Source organism: Corylus avellana, chromosome 9 (genome assembly GCF_965113065.1).
Source record: "Corylus avellana chromosome 9, dhCorAvel1.hap1.2, whole genome shotgun sequence".
NCBI classification, from domain to species: Eukaryota; Viridiplantae; Streptophyta; class Magnoliopsida; order Fagales; family Betulaceae; genus Corylus; species Corylus avellana.
Window position 1 is genome coordinate 17,179,686 of NC_142498.1, and position 14,708 is coordinate 17,194,393.

General features: G+C 33.1%; 2 protein-coding genes across 3 annotated transcripts; both read left to right on the top strand.

The window, feature by feature from the left end:
* The first annotated feature begins 2,293 nt into the window (after positions 1 to 2,293).
* Positions 2,294 to 3,972, top strand: LOC148583879 (uncharacterized). The gene is made up of 6 exons (XM_088510691.1): positions 2,294 to 2,342; positions 2,540 to 2,669; positions 2,776 to 2,948; positions 3,081 to 3,366; positions 3,461 to 3,627; positions 3,809 to 3,972. The coding sequence occupies exons 1-6, from the start codon at positions 2,294 to 2,296 to the stop codon at positions 3,970 to 3,972; spliced, it is 969 nt and encodes a 322-aa protein (XP_088366817.1).
* A 5,675-nt stretch (positions 3,973 to 9,647) lies between these two features.
* Positions 9,648 to 11,523, top strand: LOC148583880 (MATH domain and coiled-coil domain-containing protein At3g58250-like). 2 transcript variants are annotated; one of them, XM_088510682.1, is made up of 6 exons: positions 9,648 to 9,696; positions 9,969 to 10,098; positions 10,190 to 10,359; positions 10,501 to 10,797; positions 10,894 to 11,052; positions 11,354 to 11,523. In XM_088510682.1, exons 1-6 carry the CDS (start codon positions 9,648 to 9,650, stop codon positions 11,521 to 11,523), a joined length of 975 nt encoding a protein of 324 aa, XP_088366808.1. The 2 variants fall into 2 exon arrangements, with proteins under 2 accessions (XP_088366808.1, XP_088366809.1); XM_088510683.1 differs by having other exon boundaries at positions 10,501 to 10,786; positions 10,901 to 11,052.
* Positions 11,524 to 14,708: the final 3,185 nt, after the last annotated feature.

Consider the following 14,708-nt stretch of genomic DNA (forward strand, 5'->3'; position numbering starts at 1 on the left):
AAATTAGGGGTATTCAAACAGAGCGGTTATACCGCTAACTGCTTTGGTAAGCAGTTATTAAAATTTGCTAACCGCCTAGGGCGGTTGCGATTAACGGTTTTAGGGGCAAGAAAAAGTAGTTAATAACCGCTAACTGCCTACCTATATATATATATATATATATATATATATATATAAAAGTTTGAAGATGATATTGCCTCCATACGTGTGCCTATCAATTTCTCTCACAAGTTCATAAGCTATGGTTATGTTACCAGATATTAAACGATTTTTAACAAATGCACCTTGCTCTTTAGAGATTATGAGAGGAAGAAGTCGACTCAGCCTGTTGGATAGGATCTTCGTGATCACCTTGTAACTAAAGTTACACAGACTGATTGGCCTGAAATCTGAAAAAGGTGGCTGGAGATTCCATTTTTGGAATAAGGGCAATTGCTGTTGCATTGATCGATCTAGGGATATATGATACCACCATGAAAGAAATACAGAACAGCCGCAATAAAATCATTTTTGATGATGCCCCATGCAATTCAGTAGAAGGTGCTAGAAAATCCATCAGGTCCTGAAGAGCAACGGTAATTTTAAAAGCCACATCACAGTCGAGAGAACACTAGGAGAACACTAGAAGAATACCATGCATTTCCTTATATATATATATATATATAGTCTTCTCTCAACTGTGATGTGGCTTTTAAAATTACGGTTGAATTTGAGATTATCATTATTGACTTTTAATCTATTGCCAAGTAGAGCCACCGAGAAGCTCGTCCGCTATCTTGTCCGAACTAGATTGAGAACGAGGATCAAACTGTCGTGTTTTTTCTTCTTCTCATGTTCGTCTGGACAAGTAATTGAGTCGTTTGAATGAAGATTGACATATTAAATGCAAGAATCCAAAAGGAAAGACTTAATTGCTCTATTAGGAACTTTAATAAAGATTTTATTCCAGTAAAACAGATATTCCAGCAATCAAATATATTCTATTTTGAAATAAGAAAAACTTTAAGATACATGTATTACTAGTAGGATTTAACGAGATTAGATCGAGGTAACGATGGAAGTACCGGAGATTATAAAATTTTGAAATAAAACTAGCTACTTCACATGATCCTGCCATCACCCCCATTGTTTTCAGTGTTAATGCACTTTTAATTAAATTAATTTGGTGAAATTCATGGTCCAGATGTTTCCTTCCCAGTGCTCTTTACTGTCAAAGCTTACGCACCCAGCAATTGCCCGTTTGGGATTGTATTAGGAAATTTAAAAAATTGTGTTAGACAAAAAATTGATATGTTCAGTAAAAAAAATTATATATATATATATATATATATATATATATATATTTTCACTCTAAACATAATCAAAACACTATTTTTGACTTTAAAAGTTCAATTTTCCAATGCAACTTTAAACATGTTCTGAAACTGCTTCTAGCAATATATGAGATTTAATCAGCTTCTCAATTTGAAATTATGGTGCAAAAGTCTAATCCACAAGAATTTAATAGCTCATCAAATTTACAAACATAAACAAAAGTAAAAGAAATTCGCATCACACGGCCAATTACCATCAAGCCCACTCATTCACAAACACAACAAAGCAAAAAATAAAAAATAAAAAAGGGTTTACCTTAGCCGTTAAGCTTATTTTTCTTTTGGACAAAGCCGAACGCACTTCAAAATCCAAAAAAAAGAAAAAAAAAAAAAAAAGAAAAAAAAAAGAGGTATCAATCACACTCTACTTTATGCCCTTTGGGCTCCAGTAAAGAAAAATATATATGCTGCATGTGAGAGGCTTTACAGTAAAAAAAAAAAAAAAAAAAAAAAAAAAAAAGAATGAAAGTTGAGGAAGGTGGAGATTGACGAGGCTTTACAGAAAAAGAATGAAAGTTGGATTTTGTATAAATAAATAAAACCAATTGTGTTACGAACCTAAATTTGTAACGGGATAAATTAAGTTCTAAGGGAACTAAACTTTAAATTCTAAGGAAACCTAAACTTTTTAAACACAAGGTTTGAGATTAATTATTTTCATTTATTTATTCATAGCATAACTCCATTGAAATAAAGGATTCATTACATTCCATAAGTGTGCTAGGGCTGAGTCAGCATAGATTCTAAAATAATATTATAACCTAATACAGCTAGGGTTAGCCGACTTATAATAACATAATATAAACTTAATATATAAAACTAATACGGCTACCCAAATATGAAAATGCCGTAACAAATTGTCAAAAAAACCCTTACGTTACTTAGAACCGTTGGGAGAAAGACGAATTCAAAAGAAAGACATGGGAAATAAAACTTCGCATCCTCGGCCTGCTGACAATGATGCAACTGGTCTTCTCTCTCTCTTGCTCACTCTCTGATTTTTGGTGACTTGCTTTATTTTATTTAGTATTAATTATTAAAAATGTATCGCAAGTAGTTTGTTAATTGTTATTAATTATGCTGAATAAATTACCCAAATGTTTCACATGATAGATTTGGAACTTTATACTTTTCAATCATTTTTTTTTTTTTTTTTTAAATCTCAGGAATGATACGATCAACTAGAGATCTCCCAGCACCTCGTTATACATTTCAAATCAAGAAATTTTCATTACTATTAGGAATGAAGGAGGAAAAATGTCACTCGAGTCAGTTTGAAGTTGAGGGGTATCAATGGTACTGTATCTTCTGGACACTCCTTTCGGCTGTTACTTTCTTTCTTTCTTTTTTTTTTTTTTGTTTCGAATAGTAAAATATAAGAATTTTGGTATCCAATATCTAGGAGATTGGTACTCTATCCAAATGGGAGAAAGAATAGCAATGGGAAAGGTCACATCTCTCTATACTTGGAAATAGCAGATACCAAAGATTTTCCACATGGCTGGGAGGTTAACGTGAACATAATAAAATTCTTTGTTTATGATCAAATCCGAGACAAGTACCTGATTATCCAAGGTACTTGAGATTAAGTTTAAAGCTTTGCTTTGCAATTTGTCCATCGGGATATATATACCTTGCTATAATATTTAATTATGTTTGGGATTTGATAAGTGACTCTATAATTGCTTGTGAACCTCAACAACTTAGATGCAAATGAGAGAGTAAAACGCTTCCATAACTTGAAGACTGAATGGGGATTCGCCCAGTTGCTTTCCCATGATATTCTCAATGATTCATCAAATGGTTATCTTCTTGATGACACTTGTGTTTTTGGGGTGGAAGTTCTTTTTATTAAAGGTATTTGTAAAGGAGAGAGTTTGTCCATGATAAGTCAACCTGAACGTAATTATTTCACCTGGAAGATTGACAACTATACGGCCTTGAAAGATGAAGTTTATTTCTCTGAGCAATTCACTGTTGGAGGTCGAAAATGGTATGATTGAAGTTTTGCTAGCTCTTGTATATCAATGATCTCAATTTACAATATTTTAGTTTACAATCTTTGTCTTTGTATTTTGGATATATAGGAAGTTGAGGCTCGAGCCAGAGGGAAGTGGAATCGGACTCAACACAAACTTATCTCTCTATCTGAGATTAGATGATTCAAAAAGTCTTTCTCCCAACAGAAAATTGTACGCAAAATTCAAGTTGCGAATAAGGAGCCAAATCAATAGCAATCATTTTGAACATACAGGTCTATTCTCTTTATCTATTAGAAAAAAAAACAAAAGGTCTATTCGATCTCTTTATTTTCACAAAAAATGCCACAAACTTTCATTTCTTTTAGGCATGAACAGAAGAAAATTGTTACTAAAAATTTACATGAAAAATCAATTTAAGTAAATCTAATAATATGACCGACTCTTACCTTACAGCTGATTACTGGTTCCCTAAATCCGGCGCCGGTTATGGTTTCCGCAAGTTTTTGGCGGTGAGAGATCTCAAGGACACATCAAAAGGCTATTTGTTGGATGATGCTTTGCTCATTGAATGCAAAATTGATGTTATATCCGCAGTTAAGGATTTCTCCTCAAATTAATGTTATTATTATCCAGAGAGACATATTTTATTTTGTTAATGGTTTTTAGATTATATATATATATATATTTTGAAAAAAATTCTGATTTGGATGTAGTATTAACTTTTAAATATTTTAGTCCACAAGAGGTAGTTCAATCAGCTAGGACCACGCCTAATGAAGCGATGGTCACTAGTTTGAATCCCCCTCCCCCTCTTGTGTGGACATGTCAAAACTTTTAAATATTTTATGTTTTGAGCTATTTATTAATGTTTTTCAATGGAAGACGTCTGACAATAGGCGGCAGACCAAAATTGATCAGCTTTCTTATTGTTTGGGGCTGTTATAGCGGCAGGCCTGTTGCTAGACATTAAAAGTACTCCTTTACCTCCCAACTGTCCGTAAAAAATTGGAAATAGACCTATGTAAGGGTTATATATATATATAATGAATAAATTGGAGAAATATAATATTGTCTTTTTTTACCTTATCAAATAACATAGTTGCTTTATACCTAACTACTAGTTCATTTCCTTTTTATCATTTTATTTATGTTTATCCAAGATATTAAGTTTTCTATTGTTTAAGATTACATGTTGAAAAACGCTATGCTGACTCCAAAAACTTGTTTATCACAATTTATGCGGAATTAATGCTATGAAGCAATAAACAATTCAATCACCAAAAATATATAAAGCAATAAAGAGGCAGACACAAATATTTTTGTTACGAAGAGAAAACCTTTTAGAAACCGATCTAAAAGCAAAACCTCTCCGGGGCAGTCAAACCCAAGAAATCACTATCAAAAGATTATCCAGACATTACAGACACTAGGAACACTTACAACTCTTTGCAAAACCTTGGCTCTATAAGATCGACAAGCCTACAACTCGTCTCCTTGCTCACAATCTTCTTCAACGTGATTCTCCTTTACCGGACTCTTCCGATAGACTTCTCAACCGTAAATTTATCAAATGAATAACTAAAACTCTAAGAAATTTAATTTAACGCTCACCACATATGATCTCACTTAGTACAACCTCCGACGAACTCTCTTGGAGTGAAAATTCGTGCCTCTCTCTTCTATAATGATGTATATATACCCCTGACAAAACCCTAGACAACCCACTTAAAATCACGTTTTTTGGCCGAAAACTTACGGGGTGTCCGGACAGGTTAATGGGCTGTCCAGACAGGGCCTTGCGGAGTAAAAATAAGGTTTCTGGAAATACGGTTCGAACCCAGGGAAGGCCTGTCCAGACATGGCATGTCCGGACATGGCATGCAATGGGTGAAACAGCATTTTGGAAATGCTGTCCAGTCTTGATCAACAGCTTCGATCGATTGGCGTTTGTGGTCCGATTGAGCTAAAATTTTGCAGGGACGTTCATAATACATGAATCTACATTATGTACGGTGAAGATTGGATTTTGAGCATTCTATATCAATGTTTAAGCCCATAAACAATAGCATCTGCATTTTGGAACTGAAGTAAGTCAACACAAGAACTAACACATGTTATACATCATTCTCTCCATTATCTTTCAACTATCTCTTTTTACAAATTTAATAAATACATAATTTAATTTGTGAATTTACGTAAGTTCCACACAAATTTGTTATAGATTTTTACTGCATTTAAGCCAAATCCCATCAAATTTTATAAAAGTGATAGAAGTAAATTTAATTCACACAGGCAATTACCTTGAAGCGAATTCATTCATAAATAAGCCAAAAAACAAAAACAAAGGTGGCAAGAGCTAGTCTGCATACCTCTCAAACTATTTCTTATTGTTAATGTCCCTTTAAACTTTTTTCGCAGATTAAAGTTTAGAATTTTAAGACGAAAATAGCCTTATAAATTCTGTTAAAAAGGGTATAAAAGAAAAACCAAAAATATGATCCTGCCTTTAAAAAAAAAAAAAAAAAAAATTAGAATTTGAAATTATTTTTATTTTTATTATTCTTTGACAAATTTTAATAATTTGGGAAGGTATTGGTGCAAATTGAAGTGTGAGGAGATAATGAGAATCCCTATTCCCTTCTAGTTTGAGAGACGTTTGATTTTTTTTGAAGAAAATAAAAAGATTCGCCTTAGCCGTTAAGAAAGCCAAACGCATGCACTTCAAAAGCAAAAACCTTTGGGCTCCTCTAAACAGAGTTACGCTGTGAATCTTTAGTTGAGGAAGGTGAAGATTGAGGCTTTCAGGATCGGAGATCTAACCAGAGCTGGGACTCTGTTATCTGAAGAGAACTCCCTGACTTCGCCTCCGTACTGATTACCTTCATCCAATTTCATCGCCGTTAAAGCTGAGGTAAATAAATATATATATTATTGTTTCATTCTTTTTTCTTTTTTTTTTTTTGGTGCCTTTTTCGTTTTGTGTTTATGTACCATTCAGAAAAATCATAGGCGTCACAGGTCTTGAAAAAGTGATATATATATATATATATATATATATATAATTAACTTGTTGTATTTCTTTGACAAGTTAAAATAGAAAGCAAAAATGGCATATCATCCAAAATGTTTCTCTATTAATTCTCCACCGACCTCCCTCTGAAATTTCTTTTATTGTCGGTTTAATTTCTCCTCTCCAAATCGTGTTAAAGTGTTGTGGCTGGGGAAGAGTGTATTTGAGGAGGGAGACCGGGAGTTCATGTCCGGTTCAGCGTGAGACGCGGTGTCGATATTTGGTAAAAGGCCTCTAAAAGTTTTAGTCGAAGCGAGGACTGAAAGCGACTGGTGCTACTTGTGAAATGAATTATGATGCGGGAAGGCAAGAGAGTTAATTTAGTCATTATGATTAGTTCGGTTTGTGGAATAGGTATTTTGTTAGGAAACTAAATAGGTATTACTAGGAATAGAAGATGTTAGAATTGAAGACTTGTTCCAATTATAGTTTGGTAGCAACACATATTTTATAATTAGAATTGAACCACAATTGCTAAAAAAAACCATATGATTTCTAACTTTTCCAAAACTCAAATTAACAAAAAAAAAAAAAAAAAATGGTTGAAGGTGCGAGGGTGGCCGTGCCACCTAGGGCCTACCGTGGGTGGATTTTTTTTTTTAAAAAACCTTGTCTATTCCTTTAGACAATTCTATTCCAATAGTCTATTCAGCAAACCAAGCGGGCCCTTAGTTTTATAATTTTATTAAGTAATTACGTTATGAACAGAGTTTTCCTTCAAATTAGGTTGGAAGAAATTTTTCAAACATATTCTATAAAAATGATGTGTCACTTTTCATATAAGAAGCACATTTTTTAAAATTGCAAAGACAAAGTTGAAAGAAATTTTATTCAAAAAGCATATACTTCTCCCATGCTATTTAAAAAACATGTGTTTTTCACGTGAAAAGTTATACATGTCATTTTTATAAAATAGGTTGGAGGAATTTTCTCCAACCCAGTTTAGAGGAAAACTCAGTTCTTACGTTACTAGTGTTAAATATATTAGAAAGCGGAAGGAGAGAGAAAATAGAGAGAGAGAGAGCGGAAGCATATAAGGACTACATTATATTGACTAGTTTATATTCTCTTCTATATTATGATATGTTTACATAACTCTCTATTTATAAAGAGAGAAGAAGTAGTGGGTAAAAAACCCTAAACTAAACCTTAAAATCTATAAGGAAACATAATAAAGTATAATAATATCAAATACTCTATCAATTAGTATTTAATTTTTAAGAGTGTTGATATTTTGTAATTCGGGTTTGGCCAAAAGTCAATTATATTATATTTAGGGTTTTGTTCAGAGTTTATTTTAAGTGTTTTGTATTGCTATGAAAAGATTAAAATGGATGAATTAAACAGATTTTGTTCTTTGATGTGACTCCTTGAGACTTTACCAAATTTTCCTATGTATCTTCAGATTGTGTGTTGGATCGATTATTTGATTATTTCATCTGAAAATTAGTTGGCTTCTAATAAGAGAAGGCAAAGTTTTTTATAACATTTGAAATCGCATCTCATATGTTATAATAGCCTCTATGTGAGCAAAGCAGCACCGTTGTACATCAATAGTGTAATTCAATCATTTTCTTCTTTCCCTTCCTCTTGAGTTGTGCTGCTGAATCCCTTGAGAGCTTTTCACTAAGTAACAAAGTTGTATGGCTGAAACGACCATGGAGTAGCCCAGATATATTGAAACTCCTTCCTTAATGCATGCAGGGCCGTAGTTCATTGAGCTTCCTCAGAATATCAGAAGCAGGAGAAAGAAGAGTTCAAAAGAAAAACATGGAAGTGGTATACCCTCTTTCTGCTGACAATGATGCAACTGGTATACCCTCTCTCTCTGATTTTTGGTGACTTGTTTTATGTTCTTTTTTGTATCAATTGTCAAAAAGTATCGAAAGTGGTTGCATTTGCTCAATCTGCGTCAGATTCTGATGCTGCGACTTGGACACATTTGGAGTTGGCAATTTAAATTTACATCTTGCAAGTTGAAATCTAATACTATTGCAATGGACTGAATATAATCCACCAACAGTTTTTCCTGAATATCTTTGCCAATAGGCAGATGTGTATGAACACCGACTTAATTACCAAAAGAACTGTGTGAAAAAGCTGCATGCATGGCCAGAATTCTTGCTTGCATCTCAAACATGTATTTGAGTTAAAGTTTAGTAACATTGAAAAATAAACTTGAAAACCATCGTGATGGAATACTTAGGCAGTGTTTGTTAAACAACATATCACTCCCACACATTATTTACTTCCTTTTTTAAAAAAAAAAAAAAAAAAAAAAAAAAAAAAAAAATTAACATTAAAACATTCTTACTTTTATATCACATCATTCACTTTTTACTATTATTCAAATAAAAAAAATAACTACAAAACAAAAATTTTTCACTTTCCTATACAAATCATTATTTTCTTTTTAATTTTTTTTTATTATGAACAGTGTCTTGTAAAAGCATTGTTGTTTAACAAACAAGGCTTAGTGAAGTGTGACTGTGCGAGTAACATGAAGTTTTATTTATTTCATAGTATATTTAAAAAGAAAAAAGAAAAAAAAAGTATATTTCTTAGTTTTATATTTTTATTTCTCCCAATCGGATGAAAAAAAGGAGACAAATACAAATTAAATGTAATAGAAGGGGATCAGATCCCCTAGAATTCTTTTAAAATTTGATTTTTTTAAATTTTGAATCTTGACCGTTTATTGTATTTTAAGGGTCCAAAATAAAAGGTTTTTCAGTTTTCACCTTTAAAGTCAAAACACATTCTGATTTTTTAATTATTATTATTTTAAAATTTAAAGGTGAAAACTGAAAAGCCTTTTATTTTGGGCCTTTAAGATAAATGGACGGTCAAGATTCAAAATTTGAGAAACTCAAATTTTGAAAAAATTCTAGGGGATCCTGATCATCCCCTTCTACTACATCTATATTTGTCCCTCCATTTTTTTTTTTTTTTTTTTTTTTTCATCCGATTGGAAGAAATAAAAAGACATATAGGGAAGCTTAAAAGTTATGTTTTTTTCATCGGATCCGACTGAGAGAAATAAATATAATTACCAAGTTCCGAGGCAAGAGAAAACGAAACGCCTTAAATAAATGAATAGAGGCCCAAAATATATATATAGTCGTAAGTCATTTGAGATTCTTGAAAATATAAGAAGCCGTTCGTTCATCTTTACATACGTGTATAGAACCACTGGGAGAAAGAATGGTTCAAAAGAAAGACATGGAAGATAAAACTTGCCATCTTCACCCTCATGAAGATGATGAAACTGGTATTCTCTCTCTCTCTAATTGTTGGTCACTTGTGACTAAACCCAAAGTCCTCTCCCTGTTATAATCTGAGAATCTATATATATATATATATATATATTACCCAATGGTTTCACGGGAAAGATAATTTGGAACTTTAAGAATTACTCTACTGCCCAATCCTCTGGCCTCTGATTGAATACAAAACTATTAACAAAAAGTAACACAATAATAATTATCTTTATATCTTTTGAATATATTTTTTCTTCTTTTTCTATTTTTTTTTTTTATGAAGGAATAGTACGATCAACTACATCTCTTCCAACAGCTCATTATACATTTCAAATAAAGAATTTCTCATTACTGTTAGGGATGAGGGAGGAAAGCTGTCACTCTAGCCAGTTTGAAGTTGGCGGCTATCACTGGTGCATCTTCAGGACTCCCCTTCTTCTTTCAGCTATTGGTTTCTTTTTTCTTTTAAGAAAAAAATATGAGCAGTTTCTTTTCCATGTCTAGGAGATTGGTACTCTACCCAAATGGTAAAAAGGATAGTAATGGGAACGGTCACATTTCTCTGTACTTGGCAATAGCAGCTACCAATGATCTTCCACTTGGCTGGACTGTTAACGTGCACATAAGATTCTTTGTGTTTGATCAAATTCGAAACAAGTACCTTAGTATTCAAGGTATCTTTGCCGAGAACTTAGTCTAAATCTTAAGTTTAAAATTTTGACTGCAATTTGTCCATATGGATATAGCTAGCTAATATGTATATGTTGGGATCTGTTACGTGACTTTACAATTGCTTGTAAACCTCGACAACGCAGATGCAAATGAGAGAGTAAGGCGCTTCCATAACTTGAAGACTGAATGGGGAATTGCCCAATTGCTTTCCCATAAGACTCTCAATGATTCGTCAAATGGTTATCTTATTAATGACACTTGTGTTTTTGGGGTGGAAATTTTTGTTATTAAAGGCGCTAGTAAAGGGGAGAGTTTGTGGATGATAAGTGAGCCTCAGAATAATTATTTTACTTGGAAGATTGACAATTATACGGCTTTGAAAGATAAAGTTTATTTCTCTGAGCAATTCACTGTTGAAGGTCGAAAATGGTACGATTGGAGTTTTGCTTTTCTATATCAATCTCAATTTACAATATGTTAGTTTACAATCTTAATCTTTGTATTTTGGATATAGGAAGTTGAGGCTCTATCCAGAGGGACGAGGGACGAGGGACGAGGGACCGGAGCCGACACAAACATATCTCTCTATTTGAAATTAGATGATTCAGAAAGTCTTCCTCACAAAGGAAAATTGTACGCAAAATACAAGTTGCGAATAAGGAACCAAATCAATAGCAATCATCTTGAAAGGACATGTATGTTTTCTTGGGATCCGGCTTACATTCTCTTATTAAAATAACATATACGCTATACTCTAAGCAACGGTCAAAATTAAATCTCAAAGTTGACTAATTTTTAGAAGCTTTTAATAGGAGAGAGAAAATGAAGAGAGATTTTAAGAGATTCAATCTTGACCGTTGCTTATACTACAACATACATACTATTATTTTAATGACATCATGTAAGCCGGATCCATTTTCTTGAACAGAAGACAATTCTCTCCTAAAAGTATACATGAAAAATCAATCCAATAATTAACCGTCTTTTACCTTCCAGATGACTCTTGGTTCTTTGATCCCTTTCCCAACAACAGTTATGGTTCCCCCCAGTTTATGTCAAAGAGAGATCTATTGGACACATCGAAGGGCTACTTGGTGAGTGATACTTTGTTCATTGAATGCAAACTTGATGTAATATCTGTAGTTAAAGATTTCTCCTCAAATTAATATTGTGTTTAAGTTGGACGATCATAACTAAGGCTTAATTTGTTAATGGTTTTTAAAGGTTGTTTTATGTTATTTGTTTGAAGAAGTGTTCAAACTTCAAATGTGACCTGAAGATAAAGAAAGAAAAATCCAGTTTCTTTTCTTTTGTTTTTGTTTTTGTTTTTGTTTTTTTTTTCTTTTTTGTAATTTCATTGAAGACTCCTGAACTTCTATTCGATTTAACAAACTCTCCTAAACTTCAAAATCTCTAAATTTAGTCCCTTGAACTTTCAATTGCTCTTAATTTGGACCTCTCCGTCAGATTTAAAACGTTAAAAGTGAGACAATAACGTTTATACCCCTGACTTTTTAAAAAAAATTCTAAAGTTACCCTTACTTCCAAATTTATAAAAATAAAAAAAAAAAAAAAAAAAATTGGCCGAGACCCACGCGGGTCTGGCCAAAGACCCCTGCGGGTCTCAACGCGCCAGAGACCCGCGTTGGGTCTCAAGCCAAAGACCCACACTCGTGGGTCTTGGCCAAAGACCCAGTGCAGGTCTGGCCTTCTTTTTTTTTTTTCTGAAAAAAAAAAAAAAAAAAAAAAAGAAACTGTTTTTTAGTCTTTTTAAGGTTTGTTGTTAGAAGTTAATGGCTAAATCTAACGGAGGGGTGATGGCTGACAAAATGGGTAATCGGGTAGACACGATTAAAACCCGTTAAAACCCGCGACCTGATTACCCGAGACACAAGTACGACCTGTTTAGCTAAACGGGTTAGCGTGTTTGACATGATTATAACACGAAAAATATCTGGGTAACCCGACATGACCCGCTTAACCCGTTTAACATAACTGGGTCATATCGGGTAGACACGATCCGACACGACTCGTGCGCTAAACAGGTAACACGACCCAACCCGACCCGTTTAAAAAAACCCTTAATCAAAATTGGAAAAAATAATAATTTAATAAAGGGATCTTTTGGGCCAAGGACTAGTCAAATTTATCCTAACCTTCCAAGAAGAATAAAAAGTTTTAAAAGAGAATGTTTTAATATATAGATAATGTTTTAAAAGATAATGTTTTAATATATAGACCCACATAGAAAAAGTAATGGAAAAACAAGGAATATGCTAGTGAAGTGAAGCCGTGAGTGAGTCAGTAAGTGCTAGGATTAACTTAGTTAGAACTTAGACATAGTCACATAGGGTGTTTTTTTTTTTTTTTTTTTTTAAAAAAAAAGGGTCTAGCGGGTCACCCTAGACCCGGCTGACCCGCCAGACCCGGTTGACCCGCTAGACTCGGTTAACCTGCCAAACCCATTTATTAAACGTGTCTACCCACCAGACACGAATTTAATCGTGTCTTAATCGGGTAGACCCGATTAAGACCCGAACTCAATAAGCCCAAACCCAATACCTGTTAACTTCGTGTCGGGTTCGCGGGTCGTGTTAAAATTGCCAACCCTAGAGGGGTCTAAATTGAGAGCAATTGAAAGTTCATGAGATTAACTTGAGAGATTTTGAAGTTTATAGGAGTTTGTCAAATCGGGTGGAAATTTAAGGGTCTTCAATGAAGTTACCCCTTTTAAAATAAAATTAAAAAAAAAAAAAAAAAAAAAAAAATCGAGTTCCTTTGTATCTTGGACCAAATCCAAGAAAATTACATGGGATCTAAATTAACGTAACATTAACATTATAATAACGTTCAAATTAACAGCATGCTAGCTTGTTGGTTAATATTAAATTTACTCATTTACCACTTAAGTGCCGAGCAAATGGAAACAAAATTAATAAATGGGGAAAAATACACTTTACCCAGTTTGGGACGATTTTTAATTCGACCTCCAATGTTTCAATTTTTGCAATGCACCCCCCTCCCCCCTCCCCAACTTCCAAAATTTTGCAATTTGACCAATTTTATCCCAAACTTCCCATATTGCTCTTATTTTTTAATTTTTATAAAAAAAATTTTAAAAAAAATTCGTTTGGCCATTTTTGCACCCAATTTTTTTTTTTTTTTTAAATAAAAAAAAAAAACAATTAGGGTCAATATGAGAATTTTTGGATAAAATTGGTTGAATTGAAAAAATTTAAAAGTTTGAGGGAGTGCATTGCAGAAATTGAAACATTGAATGTTGAATTGAAAATCACCCTAAACTTTGAGGAGTAAATGTAATTTTCCCTAATAAATAACTAGCTCCTTTGCATCTTGAATAAAAGGCTAGAAAATGGCTGCAGAAGTGCTAACCAAAGCAAAAGTCGTCCTTCAACTCTTGTTGAAGGGGCTAGAAACTCAAGGAGTCACTCAACCCATTTCTAACACTCACTAGAAAGTTGGAACATATACCAGTAGGAGGTTGTTGAGAAAAAGGCAATGGCAAACCCGAAACAAATCCATCAAAGAGGTGGAAGGAACCCTACGGTTGTAAAAGTCTCCACAAAAAAACAAAAACAAAAAAGGTACGAGAAGTATTAGAGAGCCAAATAAATAAATTTAGAAAAAATTTTAAATTGATGTGGCAAGGGTTTTTAAATTTTTTTTTTAAAAAAATGCAATTCTCTCTCCTTTGTTTGCCACTCATGTGACAGTTTGAAAATTTTTTTGAATTCATTTGTTTGGCTCCCTACCACTTCTCCAAAGATACAGGGAGACTAAAACCTACATAACAAAATAACAAGAGGAAATATAAATAAACAACAAAACAGAAGTAAAAAAAAAAAAAAAAAAAAATGCCAAAACAAAGCAGTACTGGCGGCAAACGATATGGAGCTAAGGTAGAGTCCAAGGATTTATTTATCAAAACCTCAAACTACAGGGACTAAAAATGCATTTATCCCTTTGTTTAATTTCCTATTTTCACAATTATAACATCGAGATATTGCAACACCTAGTGGAGCAATTATATTCCTTTTCTATGTTTTGTTTTGGTAAAATACACTTTATCCCCACGAAGTATCTACACATACATTTGCGTTTTGACGCTCAATATTTAATAATTGACAAAAAACCCCCACAATGTATTTGACATTGGTAAAAAATACTATCAGTCCACCAAATCTATCTATTTGGACGAAAATCAAGTCACTTGCATGGCAAGTGACATTTTTCAACCAAAACTTTTCGAAAATGCTCTTAGGATAATATAAACATAAATCAATGACTTCGGGTGTGGGTAAAGTGTAAAATAAATAAAAGCTTATGTAAA